The 26,208-nt window shown below is 47.5% G+C and overlaps 1 protein-coding gene across 1 annotated transcript; it reads left to right on the top strand.

The window, feature by feature from the left end:
* The first annotated feature begins 2,218 nt into the window (after window positions 1-2,218).
* MTNR1B (melatonin receptor 1B) lies at window positions 2,219-17,499 on the top strand. Its single transcript, XM_070783381.1, has 2 exons — window positions 2,219-2,441; window positions 16,592-17,499. The coding sequence occupies exons 1-2, from the start codon at window positions 2,219-2,221 to the stop codon at window positions 17,497-17,499; spliced, it is 1,131 nt and encodes a 376-aa protein (XP_070639482.1).
* The last annotated feature ends 8,709 nt before the right edge of the window (window positions 17,500-26,208 follow it).

Here is a 26,208-nt window from a genome sequence, read left to right as displayed (position 1 = left end):
TTCTCTCATCGCCATAATACTCAGCCTGTAACTTCTCAAGTCCTTGACCTTCTCAGTTTCAACAAGCTTCCTCCAGTGACCCACCCCCATCATCACTCTCAGAGCCCTCACATCGATAGAATCCACAATTCTCAGAAACCTCAGTGTCAAGGAAGTCACTTTCCCAATATCACAAACTATTTTTTTTCAAATTCACCACTGCAACTCGTTAAATCCAAACCCTCCCATCCCTGACTCCCACCTCTTTCCGATGACTACCAGCCCCCTTTCTTTTTTCAGCCTCTCCCATTTAAAGTCTTCCTGGGGTCCATCTTCCCACCATGCCCCCCAACTTCCTTCTGTGAGCTGCTCCTCACTGGCAAATCAACATTCTGGGTGAGCTTCACTCTGCCTTCTCTTCATCAACCCCAAGCAGCTCCCAGTTGCTGCTACAGAGCCGCCAACAAGGCTGACGAGCTTCATTTTGAGCCGTCATCTTAAGCTGCACCGGGACGTTTCCGTCTCCTGACACACCTGCTGCGTTTTCTTAAAGTTCCTGTTTTCTGCAATGACATTTCAGGCCTCCTGTCTTCGTCTCCCACACTCTTTCCCCCTGAATCCCAGCTAATGAGGTAGCCCGGAGCTCCCTGAGAAGACGGCAGCCAGAGGGGAACTTCCCCATCTCATGCTGATTTAGAAACACATCCAAATTTGCACTGGCTTATGCTTCATTTCCCCTGTAGGGGGGAAAGCCTCTCTCTCCTAACAATAATCTGCCTTCCTTGGGCTCAGATGTGCTCACCTCTCAAGGCATTTATTGCTTTAACTATCATCTTCTCCTGCAACATCACACCGTTAGAGTCCCTCTCTCCATTCTTTTGTTTCTGTTTTGTGTGTGTGTGTGCAGAGTGGGAGAGTAAAATGTACATTAATTACACATATACCAATAATATCCCAGAAATTTATTCCATGATCTGTTCCAGTCAATCTTCACCTCGCATTGGGCAACCATTGTTCTGATAACTCTCACCATAGATGAATTTCCCTGTTTTTGGACATCATACAATTGGAATCACAAAGAATGTATGCTTTTATATCTTGCTTCTTTTGCTCGACATAATACTGTTGAGATTAACCCATGTTGTTGTGTATCAGTAACTTTTACTGACAAGTCATATTGACAATTAACAATCGTTTTATCCATTCCTCTCTTGAGGGACCTTTGGGCTGTCTGGGCTACTATAACGAACCCTGCTCTGGACAATTCTTGCACAAATCTTTTTGTGGACATACGTTTCATCTTCATTTCATTGCTGGTCAAAAAATGGAATATGTTTAATTGTACAAGAAACTACCAAACAGCAGTGACTGTACCATTTTTCATTCTCATCAAAGCAGGTATTTTACTTCTTTGCCAAATAGATCATCAGTCATTTTGATTCTAGTGATGCAAAAAGTGGGTAAGACAGTACTTGGCATAAAATTACCCTGGAGAGGGATGAGCAATTGTTATTATAAGATTAAGTGCTCAAACACTTTAAATAAAGGGCATCTGCGTTTCTTCTTTCCTATAACCATACTGCACTCCTCTTTTTGTTCTAATCCCTTCAAAAAACACCTTATAATAACCCCCACTATTGACCATACATCTCTTTAAGTATTATTATGTTTAAAAACATGTTCATAAGTATTGTCGCGGTTTTATAAAGAGGACAGGGCTGAGGCATCGCCAATACTTCTCAGGTAAACAGCAAATAAACAGCACAGGGTCTTCTTTCTCCTGCAGCTGCCTGCCTGATCTCTCCTCAGCGCCTGGAGTTATGTATTCGCTTTAGAGGGGCAGTGCCCTTCTGACAGCCAATCAGCAGGTCCTGACGAGCAGCACCTTTTCCAGTCTGAAAATCTGGGTGTTTCTGGACACCCAGCTTCTTGGGCGGTGCGCTCAGGCGCTGAGGCCGGAACCGGGCCAGGCACGTGCTGGGCTCCGGGCGGCGCGCCGTCGCACCTGCTCCTGAGCGAGCCAAGCAGAGACGCGCTTCTTTCAGCAGCGCCTGCACCCCAAATGCTCCTGTCAGTCCTACGTTTTTCTCCGCCCCCTGCCCACGCTTAATTAATCATCTCGTCCAGGTGCCTCCGCACTGGCCTCCTCGCTGGTGCGCGGGGCTGGGCAGGGAAAGGAGCGCCCTGCCTGCGGAGAGACGGGGTGCGCCGTGGCTGGCGCGGGGCCGGAGCGTCCGGGATGCCGGAGAACGGCTCCTTCGCCAACTGCTGCGAGGCGGGCGGCCGGGCCGAGAGCCCCCGCTGGACTGGCGCGGGCGGCGCGCGGCCCTCCGGGGCGCCCCGGCCTCCCTGGGTGGCGCCCGCGCTGTCCGCGGTGCTCGTCGTCACCACCGCCGTGGACATCGTGGGCAACCTCCTGGTCATCCTCTCGGTGCTCGGCAACCGCAAGCTCCGGAACGCAGGTGAGCGCCGAGCCCGCCGCCGCGTCGGCCGCTCCCGGGGGCCGGGTCTCTGGTCTGACCCTGACCGCGCAGTTGGCCGCCTGGTCTGTCCTCCGCTCCCCGCGCCGCCTTCCCTCCTCTCAACAAGTCCCCAGGTTTGGTCTTGAACTCAAAATTAGGTTGAGTTTGCTGCCTTTCCCCGACGTGTGGCTCTTGCAAACGCACCGGGAAGCACTTGGCGCATCAGTGCCGGCGTGAATCGGGTAAAGTTTTTCTCGAGCACTTCTTGGCAGAGCAGGGAGCTGTGAAAATAGGAGCGTCTGAAAGTCAAAGCTCTCCAAGGCGCTCCAATTTTTGCGGATTTGGATGGTGCCCCTCCGTGGCCACAGGAATCTCATCTTCAACACCTCCCTCCCCTGCCAAGCACTGTGGTTCACGCAGCACGTGCTTAGAAATTATTTACTGAGACAATGAGTAAATTAGTGGAAACGCTTTAGAGGGTTTTGGTCCGATATTTAGCTCCTCATCTTGGTTCCAAACAAGAGTGCAAAGACAGCCGTCGACAGCATCTACTTGGTCAGAACTGCATTGTTTTCAAATAACCCCCGTCTTTAATGAAGACAGGGAATTCGTAGGACTAAACGAAGATTAAAATAATAATTTGGCAAAATAGTGTTGCAATCCTGACTATTTCTCCCTTTCGATACACTCATTTCAATTTTCTCATATGTAGGTGTGCTAGGGAACAAAACCAGAGGGAGGGAGTCTGAACTCTGACCCCGAGGTCATCAGAGCATGCTGACCATTCTAGCTTTTGGAGAAGCTCAGTGACCCGTTCGTCCATTTGTCGTTTCCCTGTTTGGGCCTTAGGGGCAACTCAAATGTTAGAGTGAATTAAAATGAAAAGATAGCAGAAAACCAATCAGATAACTTAATCATGCTTTTCTAAGGAGGCAGACCATTCAGAAAGGCTATTTCTAGTACATTGTTATAAACACTTTATGTGACCCAGTGACTCCCAAGATTTTTTATCTAAAGAACAAACAAAAATGCGAGCTTCTATGTGTAATATTGGAAACCACATTTGAAGTAATTGTATGGTGACAGATGGTAACTAGATTTATAGGGATCATTTTGAAATGTATAGAAGTATTGAATCCCTGTGCTGTGCACTAGGAACTAACATATTGTTATAGGTTAGTTATACTGCAAAAACAAACTCAGAAAAAGAAATTAGATTTGTAGAGCCAGAGGCAAGAGTTGAGGGCAGAGGAAACTGAATTAAGGCAATCTAAAGGCACAGACGACCACTTCTAAGATAAGTAAGTACTCAGGATGCAGTGTACAGCATGGTAAATATAACACTGCTGTATGTCATATGAAAATTGTTGAGAGTAAATCCTAAGAGTTCTCATCACAAGGAAATTTTTTTTTCTGTTTCTTTTTGCATCTGAGATGATGGATCTTCACTAAACCTATTGTGGTAATCTTTTCATGGTGTATGTAAATCAAATCATCTTGCTTTGCTCCTTAAATATACAGTGCTGGGTCTCAATTACATCTCAGTTAAACTGGAAGGAAAGGAAAAGTTAAACTTTCTAACTCAGTCATTTCAGTAGTGGTGACTTTTATTATCTGCAATAACTTTTTCAAGATAGTGTTGTGTTTTTGGACTAGAGGCTTATCTATTAGGAAAGAGCAGGTTAAAATCATTTTGATCATATTGTCTTTTGTAGCAGCCACAAGGATTCATTTCCTGCCCGGGGAAGCAGGGCTTCTCTCCCAGATTAACCAGGTGTTTAAAGGAGCCTTTGTGGGCTTCCTCCCTTGGGTGGGGTGGCTGGAGCAGGGTGCTGTTTCCTTTGCCTGAAGGAGGCAAGCTGCTTCTCCCCTCCTCCATCCACAGGCGGGCTGGCCTCTTCCTCTCTCCTAGCGAAGTTCACAGAGACCTTATTGATTTGAGAGTATGGCTGGGGTGGGTAATGAGCGTGTTAAAACACTGGCACTCGCTGTGTTCATCCTTCCCGTGTCTTGGCGAGTCTGCTACAGCCCAGCACCAGAAAAAAAGAATTTAATACCATATCTGTGCATCAAAGTGACAGTAGCTCAGTCGTGTCCTACTCTTTGCGCCCCACAGACTACGCAGTCCATGGAATTCTCCAGGCCAGAATACTGGAGTGGGTAGCCGTTCCCTTCAGGGGATCTTCCTATTTCGGACATTTTCCTGCCCCAGTCACGCAACTTAACCAGTTTTTATTTGACCCTTGGCTTTATTGATGATGGTCATGAAAAATCATTTGACAGACTGAGATTTCACAAGATGCCTGAACACCTACAGCACTTTGAATAGTTAGCACTGCTTCTACTATCCATCGGCTTCCCTGGTAACTCAGCTGGTAAAGAATTCACCTACAATGTGGGAGACCTGGGTTTGATCCCTGGCTTGGGAACATCCCCTGGAGAAGGGAATGGCCACCCATGCCAGTATTCTTGCCTGCAGAATTCCATAGACAGAGGAGCCTGGCAGGTTAGAGTCCATGGGATCACAGAGAGTCAGACGTCATGCACACACACACATATATAATTTATATATACAATTTAAAAGAGTCGACACAACTGAGCAACTTTCACTACTATTTGTCAGTTTTTCCTCTTACTGAAGAGTTTGGAGTTACTTTAAGAAACATCTTGGACCTTTCTGTAATTGAGTCTAGTTCTTTAATTCATCCGTCTTAAGAAAATAGGGCTGTCATAATGAAAACATGTATATTTACAATAACTCAGGCACACAGCGCACATTAAAGTCACAGGCACATACTTAGCAGGTGTCATTATCCTCTACTACTGCTAAGTCACTTCAGTCGTGTCCGACTCTGTGCAACCCCATAGATAGCAGCCCACTAGGGTCCCCTGTCCCTGGGATGCTCCGGGCAAGAACACTGGAGTGGGTTGCCATTTCTTTCTCCAATGCATGAAAGTGAAAAGTGAAAGTGAAGTTGCTACTTGACTATTATAAACTCAGTTTCTCTGTTTGGCAGATTCTTATTGTTAATAACAGGGATGTTCCATAGCAGTGTAGATGGTTAGATTGACTGTCCTTTTGTGGGCACGGGGGACTCCCCTGTCTGCAACTTCTGTGCTCATGCCTTGGGCTAACTTTCTCAGAGATGGCCCTAGAGCAAGGCAGACAGGAAGGGAGGGAGGGTGGGAGACAGATGCAGAGCACTGCGCCACTTAGACGGTAAGGCCAGGAGTGTGTTTCGCCCCCTGCCACGTTTCCGGAGCCTTACTCCTTGAGTGGCGCGGGCGGCGTCTCCGCCTCCCCGTGCCTGCTCCCTGGGGACCCTCCACACCCCAGACTCTCCTGGAGCATCTGGGGACTTCTCCCTGTGCCCGCCCCTGCTCTCTGTCCCCTGTCCAGGCCGCACCAACATCCACCCCTGTATTTTGTCTTTTCCTCTCCTGCTTTTACAGAACCTTCCTCCATCATGTTCCTTCTCTCTCACTGTATTTTCAATTTCTCTTTCCCTTTAGCCCCTCTCCCCACCCCCACACACTGGGGATCCTTTGATTAAAAGAAAAAGTAATCTTTCCTTGGTCTTATGTGTCCTTCTAACTTCGTGACTCCTTTCTCCTTTTCAGCAGACATCTGACTAACGGTTTATATCCATTAATCACTCACTGCTCCCCATTTCCCCCGAGCCCCCTAGGTCTGCCCTCCTGGGAGGTGCCCTGTGCTTTGTGCCACTGGGGGCCGCTCCCTCCCGGGACCTTCCATTCCCTCGGCTCACCGGATGCTAGTTCTTGAACCTCCTTCCTCTCTTCATCTTTGAGACACCCGATCCCTGAGAGTCATCACTGGTCCCTTTGTTCCCCAGGTCCTCCTGATTTTGGTCTCAGACTATCTCTACATGCCCCAATTCACACTCTTATCCTCCCCTAAACAAGCCATGTTCCTGGTCCCCAGACAGCTTTCCCCGCCCCTCCGCCCTCCCTGTCACCATGGCCAGACGCACCCCTGCATCCAGGGACCACTTCCTGCATCTACAGAATGGGGCCCAGCCCCAGCGCCCCTGGCACAAGCCTGTGGGGCTGGCGGGACTCCCCAGGGTCACAGCCCCAGCTCTCTGCTCCCGCTTATGGAGATAGGAGCTGCTGCCACCCGCTCCCGGCCTGTGTTCTCTGATGCTCTCTCTTCATCTCGGGAAGCTCCTCTGCCTCTTTTTGGCTAGAGAATATCTCCCTCAAATCCCTTACTACCCTGGTGGTAAGTGGTTAAAACCCTGAGCTCGGGTTTGATGCCTGTTCAGGGAAGATCCCATATGCTGTAAGGCTCAGGCAAAAAATGGAGGCTCCTTTAGGCTCTAAGAATTGCACACCAGCTGCAGACCTCAAGGGCTTCCCTGGTCGCTCAGTTGGTAAAGAATCCGCCTGTAATGCAGGAGACCCAGGTTCAATTCCTGGGTCGGGAAGCTCGCTGGAGAAGGGAGAGGCTACCCATTCCAGTATTCTTGAGCTTCCCTGGTGGCTCAGCTGGTAAAGAATCTACCTGCAATGTGGGAGACCTGGGTTCGATCCCTCGGTTGGGAAGATGCCCTGGAGAAGGGAAAGGCTACCCACTCCAGGATTCTGGCCTGGAGAATCCCATGGACTGTATAGTCCCTGGGGTCAAAAAGAGTCGGACACAACTGAACCACTTTCACTTTCTTTTTGCAGACCTCGAAATCAAATTTGACTAGGAAAAGAAGTAGCCAACATAGAGGTAGACTGTCTTCTCCCAAGACACTAGCTCAACCCCCTTCCTCAGCCCTCCTGCTGGTTGTTGGCTTTATAGTTAATATCATAAAAGGTGTGGTTACTGTCTCCCCCCACGACCCCACCCAGTCCACACAGCACTTCCCTTGCAGTATCGCTCTGAGTTTTTTCTCTCCCCACGGGACTGTGAAATCATTGAGAGCAGAGACTTTTATTCCATTTCTGAAACTTAATCTAGGTCTGCTGGAACAAATTGAAATGGACAAAATATCAAGAAAGCAGTGAGATAGAAGGTATTAATTTTGCGTCGTGAGGTGAGGTATACTCAGCACCACTCACGCCATCAGTACGAATCTCAGGGAACTGAACTGCCATGAGCACTAAAAGCCCAAAGTATATCTCATTCTTGTCCTCAAAAGCTGACTGGCACCTTCTCTAGAGTGTACTGACCCCTGTTGTTCCTGTGTGGCCAGCAGGCTCCCTAAAATTGCACCCCAGTGACTCCTTAGGGAGTTTGTTTTTTAAATTTTTATTGGTGTATGTTGTTGTTCAGTCACTAAGGTATGTCCGGCTCTTTGTGACCCCATGGACTGCAACGCTCCAGGCTTCTCTGTCCTTCCCTATCTCCCACAGTGTGCTCAAACCCATGTCCATTGTCTTGGTGATGCCTTCCAACCATCTCATCCTCTGTCATCCCCTTCTCCTCCCGCCTTCAATCTTTCCCAGCATCAGGGTCTTCTCGAAAGTTGGATCTTCCCCAAAGTTAGCTCTTCACATCAGGTGGCCGAAGTATTGGAGTTTCAGCTTCACCATCAGTCCTTCCAATGAATATTCAGGACTGATTTCTTTTGGAATGGACTGGTTTGATCTCCTTGCAGTCAAGGGACTCTCAAGAGTCTTCTCCAACTATTTGAGTGTAGTTAATTTACAACATTGTGTTAGTTTCAGGGATAGAGCAAAGTGAGTCAGTTATACATACATATACATGCATTCACTCTTTTTGAGATTCTTTCCCATCTACGCCATTACAGAGTACAGAGAAGAGTCCCCTGTGCTCTACAGCAGGTTCTTACCAGTTATCTGTTTTATATATAGTAATGTGTATGTGCCTCTTGCCCATTCTGGCTTGAGGCTACTCACTGTAAACCACCTATAAAATGGAGCCTCCTGTTGTTACCCTGCACCATCCAGACTGTCAGCCACACACAGAAAAGAGCTGAGAGAGACGTGTCCTTACTGTAATGCAGAGATAGTCTCCATCAGCTAGCGGAAGGCACCACGGCACCCATGGTTCCTGGCCCACCGGCACAGGGACCCTGGTTTCCCAGGTGATGATCAGGAGCCACTGCCTGACAATGGATTCTTGTTCTGCAGGTGGATTAAGAGACTTTCAGGGAGGTGTTGTTAGTGAGTGGAGGTATGGCCATATCTAGGGCATTCCTGTGATTTCTAAGGAAGAAGGACGTGGAATATCTGACGTTGGGATTACCCAGAAAGACACGGAGCACTTGCTGAACACCCAGGTCCTTGTCTGGAACCCACTCTGTCGCTTGGACGCCCAGCAGTGCACAGTGTCTGCATCATCTCTCATCCATCCTTGTCTGGAACCCACTCTGTCGCTTGGACGCCCAGCAGTGCACAGAGTCTGCATCATCTCTCATCCATCCTTGTCTGGAACCCACTCTGTCGCTTGGACGCCCAGCAGTGCACAGAGTCTGCATCATCTCTCACCCAGAACCACTGGCTGTGCTGCGGACTTCCTGGGGGGGATTTCAGCCTGGCCCTGTTGGCATCCCCAGTTAGCTTAGAGCAGATCCTGAATCGAGGAGGTAAATGGTGATTTATTTACATGTCACAGGCTGACCCTGAGCTAAAGCTTCTGAAGGGCCTGGAGGAAATGTTACTGGGCCCACAGCCCCCGCCCTCCAGGCATTACCAGGTAAGTGGCCCCGCCTCAGCCAGGCTTTATCCACCATCAAGCACTCCTGGAGACATCCCTTGGTGGCAAGCATCTTCTGAGCTGCTGAGCCTTCAGGCTTTGGAGGGCTTTTCATCAGCTGAAACTAAACTGCGCTGCTTTAGACTCCTTCTCTGATGTTGCCTGAGCCTTCCAACTTCACATTTTAGCTCTAAGTATTTTCTCTTTACTGAGCAAAAATAGAAGCATTTTAAATCTCTTAATTATGTCTTTTAGCCAAATAGCCAGAAAGCTCATAATCCTTGTTAATTGCCCTCTTGGAGTCCTCAGTATCCCTGAGTGTGAACATTTTCATGTTTGACTGCCTTTTTTTCCTCCCCACAAGGTTCAGAGTCTGTATTTAGCATGATATGCTGCAAAACTCAGAAAACTGATGACCCATTAGGTCTTACAGTTTAAGATACTGAAGGCTGAAAGAGGAAAACTTAAGAGTGTTAAGTCCCGAATCTGAGGGAGTTTACACTTCAGGAGCAGTGTCCTAACTTCACCTTTCTCATCCTATAGGAATTCTTACATCTTATCTCCCAGGGAGCCTAGTCCAACATTATGAGCCTCTTTCTTGTTCTTTGTAATAATAATATCAGGCTGTCATAATTTTATGTAATTATAATAAGACTGATATAATGCAGGTGATAATAATATAAAAATCCCAATAATAGGTAATAGCTAAGATTGTTATATGTAGGCTTAGCAGATGCAAACTATTATATATAGAATGGATAAACAACAAGGCCTTCCTGTGTAACACAGAGAACTATGTTCAATGTCGTACGATTAAACCATAATGAAAAGGAGTATAAGAAAAGTAGTGTATACATGTATAACTGAATCACTTTGCTGTGCAGCAGAAGTCAACACAACGTTGCAAATGAGCACATCATTGTAAATTTAAAAAAAAAGACTGCTATGTGCTTATTATGTGTCAGGTAGAAGCCTCTCTCATTTAAAAGAGAAGAAGAAAAAAATCTTCCACAGTCTCTCTATCAGATAGCCCTTTCCAAGCACCAGTTCATTTCCCTCCTTCTCTTGAAGGCAAAGCAGATTAGGAGGGTGGCCTCCAGTGCAGAAGTGTGTCCTCCAGCACTCACCGGGCTCGCCCTTGCTCACATCCCTGCTGGTCTCCTAGCTGGCAGCCTAGAGGGCACTTTCTCACTCTTGTGATGACCAAAAACTCTACACCCTCAATCCCTTTGACATTTCTTTTTCCTGATTTCCTCTTGTTTCTCTTCTTGTTTTTTTTTTCCTCCCCTCTTTCTCTGTTCACATATTCTGGGTGCTAATGTCTTGATCTGTAAAATGGAATCAGCTGATCCATCATAAAATCAGCCTTAAAGGATTCCTGTGAAAAACAATTGAGTCAGTTAGTGTGAATGCATATTATAAACATTAAGGTGCTATATCAATTGTTTTCTTGTTGTTATGTGTGTTAGTGGCTCAGTCACATCCGACTCTTTGTGACCCCATGGACTGTAGCCCACCAGACTCCTCTGTCCATGGGATTCTCCAGGCAAGAATACTGAAGTGGGTTGCCATTCCCTTCTCCAGGGGATCTTCCTGACTCAGGGGTTGAACCCAGGTCTCCTACATTGTAGACAGATTCTTTACCATCCGAGCCACCAGGGAAGCCTTTTTGTTATAACTAAGTGTAATTAAAGTAATAAAATGCTTCCATAAGAGTTTCCAAGCAATGCTTTGATGGTTATGGTATAAGATTTTGTGGTAAGCATCTTATAGAGCTTCCCGGCTGGCCGAGGGGTAAAGAATCCACCTGCCAAGCAGGAGACGCAGGTTTGATCCTGATCCCTGGGTTAGGAAGATCCCCTGAAGAAGGAAATGGCAACCCACTCCAGTATTCTTGCCTGGAGAATTCCATGGACAGAGGAGGCTGGTGGGCTACAGTCCATGGGGTCACAAAGAGTCAGACACGACTGTGCCACTGAGCACAGCAAAGCAATAAGCATTTTAGTTACTTATTTAAGTTGATGCTTGTGCTCTTAAATATATTCTTTTAAGTGGTTAAAATATCTCCATCTTATTTTTGCATACGCTATTTGCTTGCTAAGTGTAAGTTAAAATTATGTTAGATTTCAACTGAGCCCTTGTATGATTTACCCACACGATCCAGGGTTTTCATAAATATTGTGATTTGGGAAGAAAACAATATCCACCCTCAAAGAATCTGGGGATTAATTAGGAAATCTCTTTGTTGTTCAGTCTCTAAGTTGCGTCTGACTTTTTTTTCCGACCCCATGGACTGTAGCCTGCCAGGCTCCTCTGTCCATGGGGTTTTCCCAGGCAAGAATACTAGAGTGGGTTGCCATGCCCTCTTTGAGGGAATCTTCCCAGCCCAGGGATCGAACCTGGGAGGCCTGCACTGCTAGGCAGATTCTGCAACACTGAGCCACCAGGGAAGCCTAATTAGGAGCTTATGTTAATATGAAAGGACATTGTTTTAGTATTTTTGAAGTAGTCACATTTTTAATAAATTACCTGTTCAGTTGTTTCAAATGCCTATCCCTGAATATAACTAATAAGAATACCTCTACTCAGCCATTAAAAAGAATACATTTGAATCAGTTCTAATGAGGTGGATGAAACTGGAGCCTATTATACAGAGTGAAGTAAGCCAGAAGGAAAAACACCAATACAGTATACTAACGCATATATATGGAATTTAGAAAGATGGTAACGATAACCCTGTATACGAGACAGCAAAAGAGACACTGATGTATAGAACAGGCTTATGGACTCTGTGGGAGAGGGAGAGGGTGGGAAGATTTGGGAGAATGGCATTGAAACATGTGAAATGTCATGTATGAAACGAGATGCCAGTCCAGGTTCAATGCACGATGCTGGATGCTTGGGGCTGGTGCACTGGGACGACCCCGAGGGATGGTATGGGGAGGGAGGAGGGAGGAGGGTTCAGGATGGGGAACACATGTTTTAAAATTATTAAATTAAAAATTAAAAAAAAAAAAGAATACCTCACATTTGTTTGAAGATTATTATTATTTCTTAAATCCTTTCCCATGCAAGATCCCATTTGAGGTAAATAGCCATCCTGGGATGGAGGCAGGCCCAGAAGAAGGGCCTTTGTGATTTGTGGCTGATCCCTTGGCTGGTCATGCTTGATCAGCCTCATCCCCACCCCACCGCCCACTGCCCTCAGCCCCAGGATAACTTGACTCTTGCCCAGTGTTCTCACCCCCTCATGCTGGTCTCCCACCTAGCTCTCCCTACACGAAAACACAGTTTCTGTGTCTCTTTCCCCAACAGCACTGTGGGCATCTCAGTGGCAGGGGCATGTCTTTCAGCCATCACTGTGCCCTACCCAAGCATGATAGGTGCTCAGTGGACAGAGCACACGGTTTTGAGTAAGTGGAAGATGGAGGAAGACTTCAAGGCATGGGAAGTTTAACCTTGTTGGAAAGGATTACAGAGAGGATAGTGTTAACTTCCCCATCATAACACTCACAGCATCTCACTAAAAACTGTATTTCATTAATATACGTGGCTCCACTGGGTCTTAGTTGCAGCATGCCTGATCTCCTTGTCTTTGTTGAGGCTTGTGGGTTCATTAGTTGCTGCATGCAGGATTTTTTACATTTACAGTATGCAAGATCTAGTTCCCTGACTAGGATCAAACCTGGCCGCTCTGCATGGTAACCACTAGATCACCTTCACATCTCACTTTCATTTCATTGTCCCCTGTATGAGACCATGAGGTGTGTAAGAGAAGATGCATCGTTCTTGCTTACCACACTACCCTCAGCCCCAGCATAGTCAGAGCATCTGGCTGAGCCACCAGGGAAGCCCACAGTCAGAGCCGGTACCCAGTAAATACTCAGCAGTATTTGTTGAGCAAATGAGTCCATGACTACCTATTTCTGCATTGCTACTTTTAGCTCAAAGAGCAGATACAATTTAAAACCAACACATTCTTCTTAGAAAATAGAGTGGGCACAGGAAAGAGGGATGCAGAATTCTGATGAAGACCAGATAGCTCAACATCTGCTGGCTCTCTTCCAGATTAACACATCCCCACTGAGGACTAGATTTCCTGAAAAAGGGAAAGTAGGCCGAGAGGGAGGGGACCGTGGTGGCTGTGTATGTGGAGGGATGTGCTTTGTGTATGAATAATGGCAGTTCCACCCATATTAATACAAAACCCTGTTGTGAAGGTCTGTCTCCACTAACACGCCCTGTCTGATGGAGGCCGATGGAAATAAGTAACGCCAAGGCTTGTGAGATAAATGCTCGTTAGAGGCCTGTGCCCGGGTGATGAGCAGCACTGCCTGTCCTGCTCAATTTCTCACCTGTCTGTAGAAAATGGGTCTGGAGAACTCAGCCTCCCCTTGACTCTCATCTAGACAGGGCCTGGCTTCTTAGAGATGGGAAACACGGCAAGAATTTTATTCCTCTAATTTGGAATAGTCTGGAGACGATAGGACATCTGGGCAGATGGATCTGCAGCAGGAACTGGTTGATTTCAGCCTTTTAGGAACGGCCAGAGTAATGGGGAAGAGTAATTGAATCACTTTCCACGTGGAGCCGAATGTGTTCTACCTACTGCTTACAAGCTGTTTGCCGCCTCTGGGGCGTTATTCCAGGCTGGGCCACGTTAACACCGCAGAGCTTGACTTGCTTCCTGAGAAACAGCGGGCTGAGCCGCACCTGCTCCCAGCCGCTCCTGCCTTTGTCTGCCCGTGCTTGCAAGGGCAGGAAGCTCCTTTGCCACCCCGCCAGGAGGCTGTGGGCCCTGCGGAGGCCAGCATCCCCACGTTGGAAAGAAGGGATTTTTGTCACAGAAATAGCCATGCCACGTGTGTCTGAGGAGGGGGAAAGAGGCTCCAAAAATAAAGAACAGAACCGACAAAGAATCATCACAGAGAAAAGAAGTTCAGGGACTTGGTCAAGTTAAAAAGTGACAGCACTGAGATTACCCCAGGTCACTTCAACTTCAGCACCCACTTCCAAATGTCAAAATGTCAAAACAGTTAATTTTTTTTTTTTTGAGGACTCTCTATACTGTGTTCCACAGTGGCGGCGTCAGTTTACATTCCCACCTACAGTGTTTTAAGGTTCTGTTCCCTTTTCGCTACATCCTCACCAACATTTGTTATTTGTGTTCTTTTTGGTCACAGCCATTCTGATCAGTGTCAGGTGCTATCTTCCTGTGATTTTGATCTGCATTTCTCTGATTATTAGTGATGCTGAGCATCTTTTCATAAGCCTGTTGGCCATCTGTGTGTCTTCCTTGAAAAAACATCTATATAGGTCTTCTGCTCATTTTTTGATCAGGTTATTTGGTTTTTTTGATATTGAGTTTATGAGCTATTTGCATTTTGGATATTAACCCCTTATCGGACATACCATTTGCAAATATTTTCTCACATTCAATAGACTGTCCATATGATCCATCAATTCCACTGCTGGTTATATGTCTGAAAGAAAAAGAAAATACTAATTCAAAAAAATACATATGCACCCCAGTGTTCATAGCAGCATTATTTACAATTATCAAGGTATGGAGGCAATCAACAGATGACTGGATAAAGAAGATGTGGTGTATACACATACATGATGGAATATTACTCAGCCATAACAATGAGTGAAATTTTGCCACGTGCAACCACTTGGATGGAACTGGATGCCATTCTACTTGGTAGAATAAGTCAGACAGAGAATGATCACTGCGTGTTTCCATTTCTATGTGGAATCTAAAAATAGAACAAATCGTGACTATAACAAAAAAGAAGCAGGGTCACACAGAGACAAACTCGTGGTTATCCGTGGGGTGAGGGTATGGGGGAAGGGCAGCATAGCAATAAGGGATTCAGAGAGAAAAATACTAGGTGCAAAATAAACTGTAAGAATTGCACAGGGAATACAGACAATACTGTATAATAGCCTTAAATGGAGTATAATCTATAAAAATCCTGAATCACTATGTTGTACGCCTGAAACTAATACAATATTGTAAATCAACTGTAATGATTCCTGAGTCATCTGACAACAAATTTGAAAGAGGTAACCCCTCACTCTCTGACACCAAGTACGGTCTAAGTAGTAGAGTCAGAAGGACTTCTCAAGTGCTGCTAGATGTAAAGAACCTGCCTGCCAGTGCAGGAGACATGAGACACTGGTTCAATCCAAGTCAGGAAGATCCCCTGGGGAGGGCATGCAACCCATTCCAGAATTCTTGCCTGGAGAATCCCATGGACAAAGGAGCCTGGTGGGATACAGTCCATGGGGTCACACAGAGTCAGACACGACTGGGGCGACTTAGCATGCATATATGCACAGTGGAATCAGAAGCTGAAATCTACCAGTGGAGATAGAGAACAAGACTGAGAAATGAAAAAGCAGGAGATGCCCCCACATCCCAGGCAGGTCCTGAGATATGCATTTCTTGCCTGTAGTACCAGCATGAAATAATTTGAGGGGGATTTTCTCCCACTAACTAAACAGATTCCTGAGACAGTAGAATAGGAAGGAATCTCACAGTTTACCCTAAGACAGGGTTCTCCTCCACCATCCAACCTGTATTTGAAAGTCGCAAGACACAGGGAAGCTCACTGCTTGGAAAGCACTTCCAAAATGTCCAGATGAGCTCCTTTCTATTCAGTTACACCCTGTTTCCTTCAGACCCTTCTCTGGTGGCTCAGATGGTAAAGAGTCTGCCTGTAATGCAGGAGACCTGGGTGTGATTCCTGGGTCAGGAAAATCCCCTGGAGCCAGGCTTGGCAACCCACTCCAGTATCCTTGCCTGGAGAATTCCATGGACGGAGGAGCCTGGAAGGCTACTAGTCCGTGGGGTCGCAGAGAGTCGGACACAACCGAGTGACTAACACTTTTCCCTCAGATCCTAACTTAGCTCTTGACTCAGGAACAGTTGGGTCCTGGGAACTCCCAGGGAACTAACAAATGTCTTTTCAGTCGTTTCTGAGTGAGGTGACCTCAAGCATCTGAGGCTAAAACAGGCATTTTAAGAAGCCTGCTTGTGGGTCTTACAGCTTCCCCAGGAGTCTTCTTTGAGGTGGGGTGACAATGTGTGTCTGGACACGGAGGACTTTCTCTACCTTGTAGGTCTGTTTGTAGCTACAGGTGTAGAATCTGCTTTACCTGAGGGTCTGACTTGAGAGCACTCCCAGCTGAGTGGCTCTGAGCCCCCTTTTCCCAAACCCCCTTGGGATCAGACCTGGCTTTTCTGATTGCTGTGCCTTTTGGGTCCTTTCCATCAGCCAGGTGCTTTGGACCCCTGAGGTGGTCACTGCAGCCTCTGCAGGGGCCCCCCAGATGCACGGTGACAGTGGCACATCGGTGTCCTGGGAGAGTCCCTCCTGGGAGGGACAGAGGCTAGAATATTCTAGCATATTCTAGAGGATGAAGATCACACGGTCTCAGCCTGACTCTCTCCGCCCGTTTCTTGCTCCAGGTAACCTGTTCTTGGTGAGTCTGGCGTTCGCTGACCTGGCCGTAGCCTTGTATCCCTACCCACTGAGCCTCGTGGCCATCTTCCACGACGGCTGGGCCCTGGGGGAGGTGCACTGCAAGGCCAGCGCCTTCGTGATGGGTCTGAGCGTGGTCGGCTCCGTCTTCAACATCACCGCCATCGCCGTCGACCGCTACTGCTACGTCTGCCGCAGCGTGACCTACCACCGCCTCTGCCGCCGCCGGCACGCCGCCGTCTATGTTGGCCTCGTCTGGCTGCTCACCCTGCTGGTCCTTCTGCCCAACTTCTTCGTGGGGTCCCTGGAGTACGACCCGCGCGTCTACTCGTGCACCTTCGCGCAGACGGCCAGCGCCGGATACACGGCGGCCGTGGTGCTCGTGCACTTCCTGCTGCCCGTGGCTGTTGTGTGTTTCTGCTACCTGCACATCTGGGTGCTGGTGCTGCGTGCCCGCAGGAAGGTCAAGGCGGAGAGCAAGCCACGCCCATGGTCTGGTCGCGTGCGGAGCTTTCTGAGCATGTTTGTGGTCTTTGTGATCTTCGCCATCTGCTGGGCGCCGCTGAACTGCATCGGCCTCGCCGTGGCCATTGACCCCGAAGAAGTGGCTCCCCGGGTGCCAGAGGGGCTGTTCGTCTCTAGCTACTTCCTGGCCTATTTCAACAGCTGCCTGAACGCCATCGTCTATGGGCTCCTGAACCAGAACTTCCGCAGGGAATACAAGAGGATCATCTCTGCCCTCTGGAACCCACGGCGCTGCCTGCAGAACTCTTCCAAGGGCAGCCAGGCTGAGGGCCCGGGCAGCCAGCCTACCCCCGCTGATAGTGCCCGGGCCCCTGTGCAGGCAGATAATCTCCCACCTGATGCCCAGCCGGGCAACGCACTCAGGAAATGATGGGAGAGAATCCACTCCTCGGGGGAGGTCAGCCGCCCGGGCTGTGCCAGCCAGTCAGAGGACAGTGCGCAGCTGGGGGCCCTTCACCCTGTGGACGAGAAGCCCCTCAGCACGCTGGGGTCAGGCAGTCAGGGACCCCTGCAGGTCCTGGAGGCCGCGTCCCAGCGAGCACATCCGGCCCAGCCCGCCCACAGTCCGGGTGCACCGGGGCCCGGTCCCGCTCGGGCGAGGAAGGAGCAGAAGGCACAGGGGCCTGGGGTGCAAGAGGCAGCCTCCTGCCCACTGCTGCCCTCCTGGTTGGGCTTCCTGCTGCTTTCGCCCCTTCCCCTGAGGGGCTGCAGGAGGCCAGGGCTCCTCTGTGAGCGAGGCTGGAAGGAGAAGCTCTGCAGGGCAGGACGAGGGGTGCTCTGCAGGTGCCGCTCCGAGGACAGCGTCCTGCACCCCAACCCTGCCAGGATCTTCCCTACACATATGTGTGCACACGTGTGCAAACCCACACACACCATATCACACACACACATCCTTGTATACACTGTGCCCACCACTCATATCACACTACAGACACATTACACACACACCCCATCACACACACACCCCCATATACACTGTACACCCCACTCACCACACTACAGACATACTACACACACACACACAGCCCTATATACCCTGTATACACCACTCACAGCACACTAAAGACATACACACATACACACCCTATATACACTGTGCACACCACTCACACCACACACATACTACAGACACGCAGAGCCCTATATACACTGTATATACCACTCACTTCAAACAACAGATATACCACACACACAGCCCTATATAAACTGTATACACCACTCATACCACACTATAGACACACTACACACCACATCACAAAGACACCCCTATATACACTGTACACCCCACTCACACCACACTACAGACATACCACACATACACATCCTATATACACTGTACACACCACTCACACCACACTACAGACATACTACACACACACCACATCAGATACACACACACCCTTGTATATGCTGTGCACACCACTCACATCACACTACAGACATATTGCACACGCACACGCACACACACCCCTATATACACAGTATACACCACTCACACTACACTACAGGCATACTGCGCACACACACACACACACACACACACACACCCCTCAGGCGTCTGGACTAGAGCCTACCCAGCTTCCTTTCCTGGTCCCACCCTGTTCAAGCTGTGTGACTTGCTTGTGTGATTGGCAGACCCCTACCCTCTGTCTTCCTCAGTTGCTCCCCTTTAAACAGAGACCGTGCCACCGCCTGCCCCCTCAGGGCTGTGTGAGGAGTTGCTGCGATGGCACGGCCTGAGAGTGAGGGCATGGCTGGCACTCGTCATCATTCCCTCGTCATTATTCTACCTACAGAGCGTGAAGGGTGACCCGGAAGGAGAGAAGCAGGGACCCGAGAAGACTGGGGTGGACGGAAGGGGACGGGAAGGTGTGTGTGGCAGTGGGGCCACCTCTGCCCCAGGGCCTTCCTCAGCCTGTGTATTCTCAGGGTTTTTCCCCCGAAACTTAGTTGCATTGGAATTTTATTACTGAACATTTGGTAATCATATTTAAACATCAGACATTTCTAATGTTTAGGGACCTTTAGTCGTCACTGTCGCTGCTAGAGGGCTTCTCAGGTGGTGCTGGTGGTAAAGAACTGGCTGCCAACGCAGGAGACACAGGAGATGTGGGTTTGATCCCTGGGTCGGAAAGATCCGTTGGAGGAGGGCATGGCAACCCACTCCAGGATTCTTGTCTGGAGAATCCCGTGGACAGAGGAGCCTGGCTACAGTCCATGGGGTCACAAAGAGTCGGACACGACTGCGCAACCGACACACTGCCCAGTTACTGGGTCACCTGGAAGCTTGGGGGCTCCAAGTGCTGGGTATGTGTTATCTTATTTAATTGTTAAAACTCCTTGAAAAGGTATTACCCATGCTTGTACGAAGAAACTTAAAGAAGGTGTGGAGCCTGGGGCTCTTGTTTGTTTGTTTGTGTGTGTGTGTGTGTGTTTGACCTGGGAGGTTGTCAAACAGGAGATTTTGACTGTGCAGATATTGGGAAGGGTTCTGGGAATCTGATTCTGACCCTGGTGGTCTTTAACCAGACTGCTCAGAAAGTAGATGTTCCAGGTTTAGTGACTGAAAGGTTGGGATTCAACTGCCCAGTGTGGAAAGTCCCGCCCAGGGAGGCCTCCCAGTCCAGACCTCAGACAGAGACACACAGGAATTCTAAGGCCTCTCCCGGGGCTGCAGCTGCTTTTCCTAGCTCTGGGCAGAGCCTGTGCTGACCAGGCCTGGCCTGTGCTTGCCTTCTGCTCCCCTTGCCTCCTGCCCCCAGGCACCAACTACAGGGGTTGGCTAGCCACTCCTGAAGTGAAGACAATGGAGTGTTCCCCACCTTCTCCTCTTATCCTGTATCTTTTTGCTCTGGGTTGAGTGTGTGACACAGCTCTGGCTCAGTAAATATGGTTGAAGGAATAAAAGCTCGCTTCAGTTCGCTGGGCCCACAGATGTCACCTGGCCTGCCAGGGTTCAGTGCTAACAGTCCACTAACTGGGACCTTTTTTTTCCCCACAGGTTTTGGTGATGGTCCAGAAGCTGAAAGAATGGAGGGATATGGGAAAACCCAGGGCATCAGGCATGTACATACTCATGTGGGATGGCTTCTCGCTGTGGACTCTGATTTTAAATAAAGATCATTATGATTTTGCTGCAATAGTGTGGGAACTTTGTTCACCCTCTGCCTTTTTGATGCTGGACAACCTGGTCAAAGATACCACTTTGATACCTTCATTCCTATCTGTGTTAGTTTGCTGGGGCTGGCATGAGAAGGTACCGCGGAGCAGGTGTCTTAATACCAAGAAAACCCTGGACCTACCTTCAAAATGTTTGAGGCTAGTGTTGAACAGAATCTAAGGAAAGATGCAAGACTAGACTTGGGTAACTAGAAGTTCGACTGAGGCAGGACCACTCCCACGCCCACCACCCCCACACATGCGCATGTGTGCTAGAAGCCTGACAGAGCAGGTGGGCCCTTTTCTGAGCATCAATGGTTTTTATCTCTAGCATGCCAAAAAATAAAAACATATGAGACACTCAAAAAGGAAAGGAGTTTCAACCCCTGGACAAAAACAGAGTCATCACAGAAGGAGAACTAGAGATGGTGCAAATGTTGGAACTAGAAAGTAAGGACTTTAAAATAGCTGAAAAAATACAGGTGTTATGTAGAGTTAAGTAAGTCAGAAAGAGAAAAACAAATATATATATATATATATATATATATATTAATGCAGAGATGTGGAATCTAGAAAGTGGTAAAGATGAATTTATTTGCAGAGCAAGAATAGAGACACAGACATATGTATGGACACCATATGGGGAAGTGAGGTGTGATGAATTGGGAGGTTGGGATCGGCATATATACACCATGTGCGCACGTGTGTGCTAAGTCGCTTCAGTGGTGTCTGACTCTTTGCGATCCCATGAACTGTAGCCCTCCAGGCTCCTCTGTCCATGGGGATTCACTAGGTGAGGATGCTGGAGTGGGTTGCCATGTCCTCCTCCAGGGAATCTTCCTGACCCAGGGATCGAACCTGTGTCTCTTATGTCTCCTGAACTGGCAGGCAGGTTCTTTACCACTAGCGCTACCTGGGAAGCCTATATACACTATAGGTTATGTATAAAATAGAAACTATACATACTATGTAAAAATAGAAGGCTAAAGAGCACTGACTGTATAGGACGGGGAACTCTACTTAATGCTCTGTGGTGACCTAAATGGGAAGGAAATCCAAGGAAGAGGAGATTTATGTATATGTGTGGCTGATTCACTTTGCTGTACAGCAGAAATTAACATGACATTGTAAAGCAACTATATCCCAATAAAAAATAAAATAACTGAAAAACATGGATCAGGATGTGATAGAAAAGGTGGACAATGCATGTGAAAAGGGAATTTTAGCACATAAATTAAAATTGTGTTTAAAAATGGGAATGTTGAAATAAAAATGTGATAACAGAGATGAAAAGTTTATTTGAAAGGCTTAACAGGTACCTGGACAGAGTGGAGTAAAGGAACCAGAACAAAATTGTCACAGGAAAGGGGGGTGTGGAGGAAATCTGGAGAAAGACAATTCCCATCTTCGAAGGGTCCTCTTCTAGTGGAGCCACACAGGAAGCAATCGCTCCAGCAGCAAATGATTATGAGACTCGTGAAATGCTGTCTCCCAGGGAACTTTGCCTGAACCTAGGTGTTCGGGGTTTTTACTGGAGTTCAGGCATATGGGCACCCTGTGCTTGGCATGGGTCAAAACTCTGGATTCCCCAAAGGGAAGCTGGTGTTCATCATGAGAAACACTATTTGTATAAATAATTTCAGTACAATGAGTCCCTCTTTCTGTTATCAAGTGGTGAGAAAAATCCAAGTGTCCAGATGAGAGCCAAGGACCAACCTCACAGACCTTTCAAAGGATGGCGATCTCAGACCCTAGTATATTAACCCTTTTTTACACATTCCTTAATGGTGAATTAGCTACATATGTCTTAAAATCCATGGGTCAAAGAAAAATCACAAAGGAAATAAAATAATTTATACTGAATCATTTATGTATAAGTAAAGCATCAGAATTTGATTTAGTGCTGTTTTCGGTGCCATTTATATTTCAGTTGAAGACGTCAGCACTGGGCCCTGCCCGTGACCAGGGCAAAACAACCTCATTCTAAAAGTGCTTTTAAAGATGTCCAAAAGTTTTAAGGAGAACAAGTCAAAGGGAATATAAAATCCTTTTTTTTTTTTTTTTCACTTTAGGCAAAAGTCTAAACGTCAGATCTCTGTCAAAGTTCCGAATTGCATTTGGCTTTACAAAATCGACTTTTTCTGGTTCTTTTCAAAGTCATTGATTCTTTTGTAGTCTCTTTTGTAATCTTTACACACAAATACACACTCAAGGTCCACACATCAAAACATATCAGCTTAGGTGTTCTGGGGTTGTTCTTTCCTGTTGTTAAGCGGTCCTTCTTATCTCTGTCTTTAGTACCCTTTGTTTGGTGTGTTGAGATATTCATCTATCTCTTCCCCTTATTATGGCTGAGATGGTCAAGAATCTGCCTGCAATGTGGGGGACCTAGTTTCAGTCCCTGGGTCAGGAAGGTCCGCTGGAGAAGGGCATGGCAACCCACTCCAGTATTCTTGCCTGGAGAATCCCCATGGACAGAGGAGCCTGGCGGGCTACAGTCCATGGGGTCACCAAGAGTCGGACGTGACTCAGGGACTAACGGTTTCACTTTCACTTTTCACTCCCCCTATTATAAATCACCTAGAAATGTGGCCCGGCACTTGGGTGCCTATGGATGGGGCGGGGATCCTACCTGAGCAGAACTCAGGCTGGGATGAGCTGCTGGAGGAAAACGGCACAGCAGGAACTGGACCCCGGCCTCTGGACACGGTCCTTGCTGTGCGTAGCTCCCTTGTATCCAAGGAAAGATTGGGCTAAACAGACGAGGATGGATGGAGCTGACACAGTCGTGATGGAAACAAGATAGCATAGGAGGGTGTCTAAACCCTGAGAGAAAATCACCAGAAGTGCGTGGGAGGAGTCCAACACCTGGGGCCCGCATGCTGGGACGGGGACACAAAGAAGCCACTGCCGGGCCTTCTTGGCCTCATCGTGTCCTCAGCAGGCTGTGGGCATCTCAGGACTTGAGCCAGGTTAGAGGCGTAGAAGCAGACATTTCACTGCTGTCTGAGGGTGCCCTCTACTCCTTCTCCTCCTCTCTACACTGTCACCATAACAACCACATCCTATGACAAGGGGCAGCGCTGGCATGGGAGAGAGGGAAGAAGCAAACCGTCCCAGTGACTCCCATCTGGCTTAGCCTCAGATTCCCAGGCTAATTCTCTTCCTGTCAGCTTTCAGTCTCTTGAGATGATATCTACTTGTGAGTTACCCAACTCTCCAGCTAGAGATAAGGACCAGTTCAGGGGTGTTTATTTCATTCTCTCCAAATATTAACTGATGAATTGATATTAAATGAATATGAAATACAAATTTGGGTAAAGACAAAGGTGAACATTCCTAAGACAAAAGGAAATGGTTTGTTCTTTCTCAGTCCGTAAGAAAATGCAGACAGACAGTGGGTTGTACCCTGGAGGCCAAGTGGAAACGAACAATTTTCTAAGCATATTTGCTTCCAGATCCTTGTTACTTAAGTGGGGACCACCTCCTATGCCCGTCTGATTGGAGTCCTTTTCAAGAGCCCTTGATGGGTACTGCCTACCCCACTAATTATTCCTGTACCATAGCCAAGGTAACTGTTTAGAACTGGCTGGGCCTAAAGTTGTATTTTAGACCTCAAAAAGGTGACGTCTCCTCTCAGAATTTCAGCCAGGTCTCCCAGATTAGGTTATTGGAATTTAAAATGTAGCCTAGGATTAAATCTCCTTTATTTGGGTGACTCAGAAAAATCTTTACAATTTATTTGTAGGCAACTTTTATTGCCCAGTTTCCTTTTTATGTGCATACTCTGTTGACTGCTTTATTTCATTACCAACAAAAATCAATACGCTAGCAGTGTCTATGTGAGTAATTCTGCCTTTTTTTAAAGTTTATTTTTGGCTGTGCTGGGTCTTCGTTGTTGCAAGGACTTTTCTCTGGTTTTGGGGAGTGGGGTCCATTCTCCAGTTGGGGTATGTGGGTATGTGGGTATGTGGTGGCCCCTTTTGTTGCAGAACAGGGGCTGTGGGGAAGTCGAGCTTCAGTAGTTGCAACAGGAGGGCTCAGTATCTGTGGCTCCCGGGCTCCAGAGCACAGGCGCAACACTTGTGGTGCCGGGGTTCAGTAGTACACAGCTTGTGGGATCTTCCTGAATCTGGGATGGAACCTGTGTCTCCTGCATTGGCAGGCAGATTCTTTACCACTGAGCCACTAGGAAAGCCCTAGTCTGTGTTTTAAAATGATGAATCTTTTATATTAATGTAGCTTGTATGTAACCTATCGCGTGGTATGAACAACCCCTCCCCCGTGTATACACTTACCACAATAGCCTGGATGTTAACAACCTTCTAAATACTGCTGTGGCTCTAATCTTGCTCTCTTCTCATCTCTCTTCCATAATCCAACCAGAGTGATTTTCCGAAATGTACAACGGTTGTTTGATTCTTCTATGGAAATCACTCTTGGCCTCTCCACGGTTATGAAGGTCACAAGCTCTACATGATTCTTTCCCTCGCCCTTCTCTCCAACTGCCTCACCAGCTGCTCCATCGACTCTTTCTCGCTTAAATGTACACACCTAGCTGTTTAACTTGTGGAACTGTTTATAATATTTTGTATGAGAATGTAGCTCACCTCGTTATTTGTAGTACTGAAAAACTGTCTTCAGTTTAAGTATGTATCAACAGAATTATGGCTAAATAGACAACAGTTCATATAAACTATGGAATACTGTGCTGCTGTGCAAAGGTAGGTGTGTATATCCACAGGGAATTGTATCTGTTATACCAGTATCAAGCTTAATGAAAAAAAACACCAAGTTGAAGATAATAGTATATAGTAGGGTGTCATTTCTCCTTAAATTAAATCTTCTTTGTGTGTGTTCATCTCCTTATAATGTTACAGAAAGTCACCTGTGGGGGCTCTGGATGCTCGCCGCTCAAAAGCCCACAAGCAGGCCAGGTTGGTAGAAAAGAATGTTTGCTTTATTTCAGATGCTTGCAGCTGGGGGGCGGGTGGCAGACATCTGTCCCAAGGCTGACCCCCCGACCCTGACAAGCAGGGGTGAGAGGTTTTGCAGACAGAGTTGGGGGGGGAGGTTACATGCAGAAACAGCACCTCCATCCCTAACAGTCATCTTCAGCTGGCGTCGGTGGTCTGACCAGCATCATCTCACTAATTTAGGTAGAGTTCATCTTCAGTTCCAGGGCGCACTTGTTCCCAGTTCTTTGGGGTCCATTCTCAGAATTGTGGCAGCTCAAGTCCTGGGTACAGTCTGATCATCAGGTAGTTAACGTTCCACCTGGTATTTTGGTATCTATAAGACCGCTCACAGGACATGGCTCAGAATATTATCTATAACCCTTGAGAAAGAACTAAAGTCCTTGACTGTGCTTGATGACTGCGTTATTATTATTTAGTCTCCTTGGCTGTTTTCCTCTGTGTCCACATTTCTCACTTCTCTGATCAAGTTTATTCTTTGACTAAAGTTTTCCCCAGGCAAAAGGCATGTGGAGGACATGGTGGGGAGCAAAGACCGTGTGGAGCTTCTCCGTTTCAGTAAGATGTATATACACAGTAGAAGTCTGGAAGTGAATTTTCCAAATTTTCCCGTTGGAAAAAGGGATGGACTGTGGTTGAAGGAGAGAGTCTCTCATTTTTCGCTTTATTTCTTTATTGTTTCTTCTTTATTGGCTGCACCACATCTTAGCTGTGGCCTGTGGGATCTCTAGTTGCAGCCTGCGGACTCTTAATGGCAGCATGTGGGATCTGGTTTCCTGACCAGGGGTCCAGCAGGGCCCACTGCACTGGGGGCACAGAGTCCCAGCCACTGGGCCACCAGGGAAGCCCTCTTATATTCTTTTTGTTCACAGGAAGATGTCTTATTTAGTGACAGTTAAAGATTAAAACATGTTTTTAAGTGTAGTACATCACTAGGACTCTTG

Source organism: Bos indicus, chromosome 29, assembly GCF_029378745.1.
Source record: "Bos indicus isolate NIAB-ARS_2022 breed Sahiwal x Tharparkar chromosome 29, NIAB-ARS_B.indTharparkar_mat_pri_1.0, whole genome shotgun sequence".
In the NCBI taxonomy this organism is placed as follows: domain Eukaryota; kingdom Metazoa; phylum Chordata; class Mammalia; order Artiodactyla; family Bovidae; genus Bos; species Bos indicus.
Note: the sequence above shows the minus strand (reverse complement) of the source record. Positions and strands in the feature narration are given on the sequence as shown.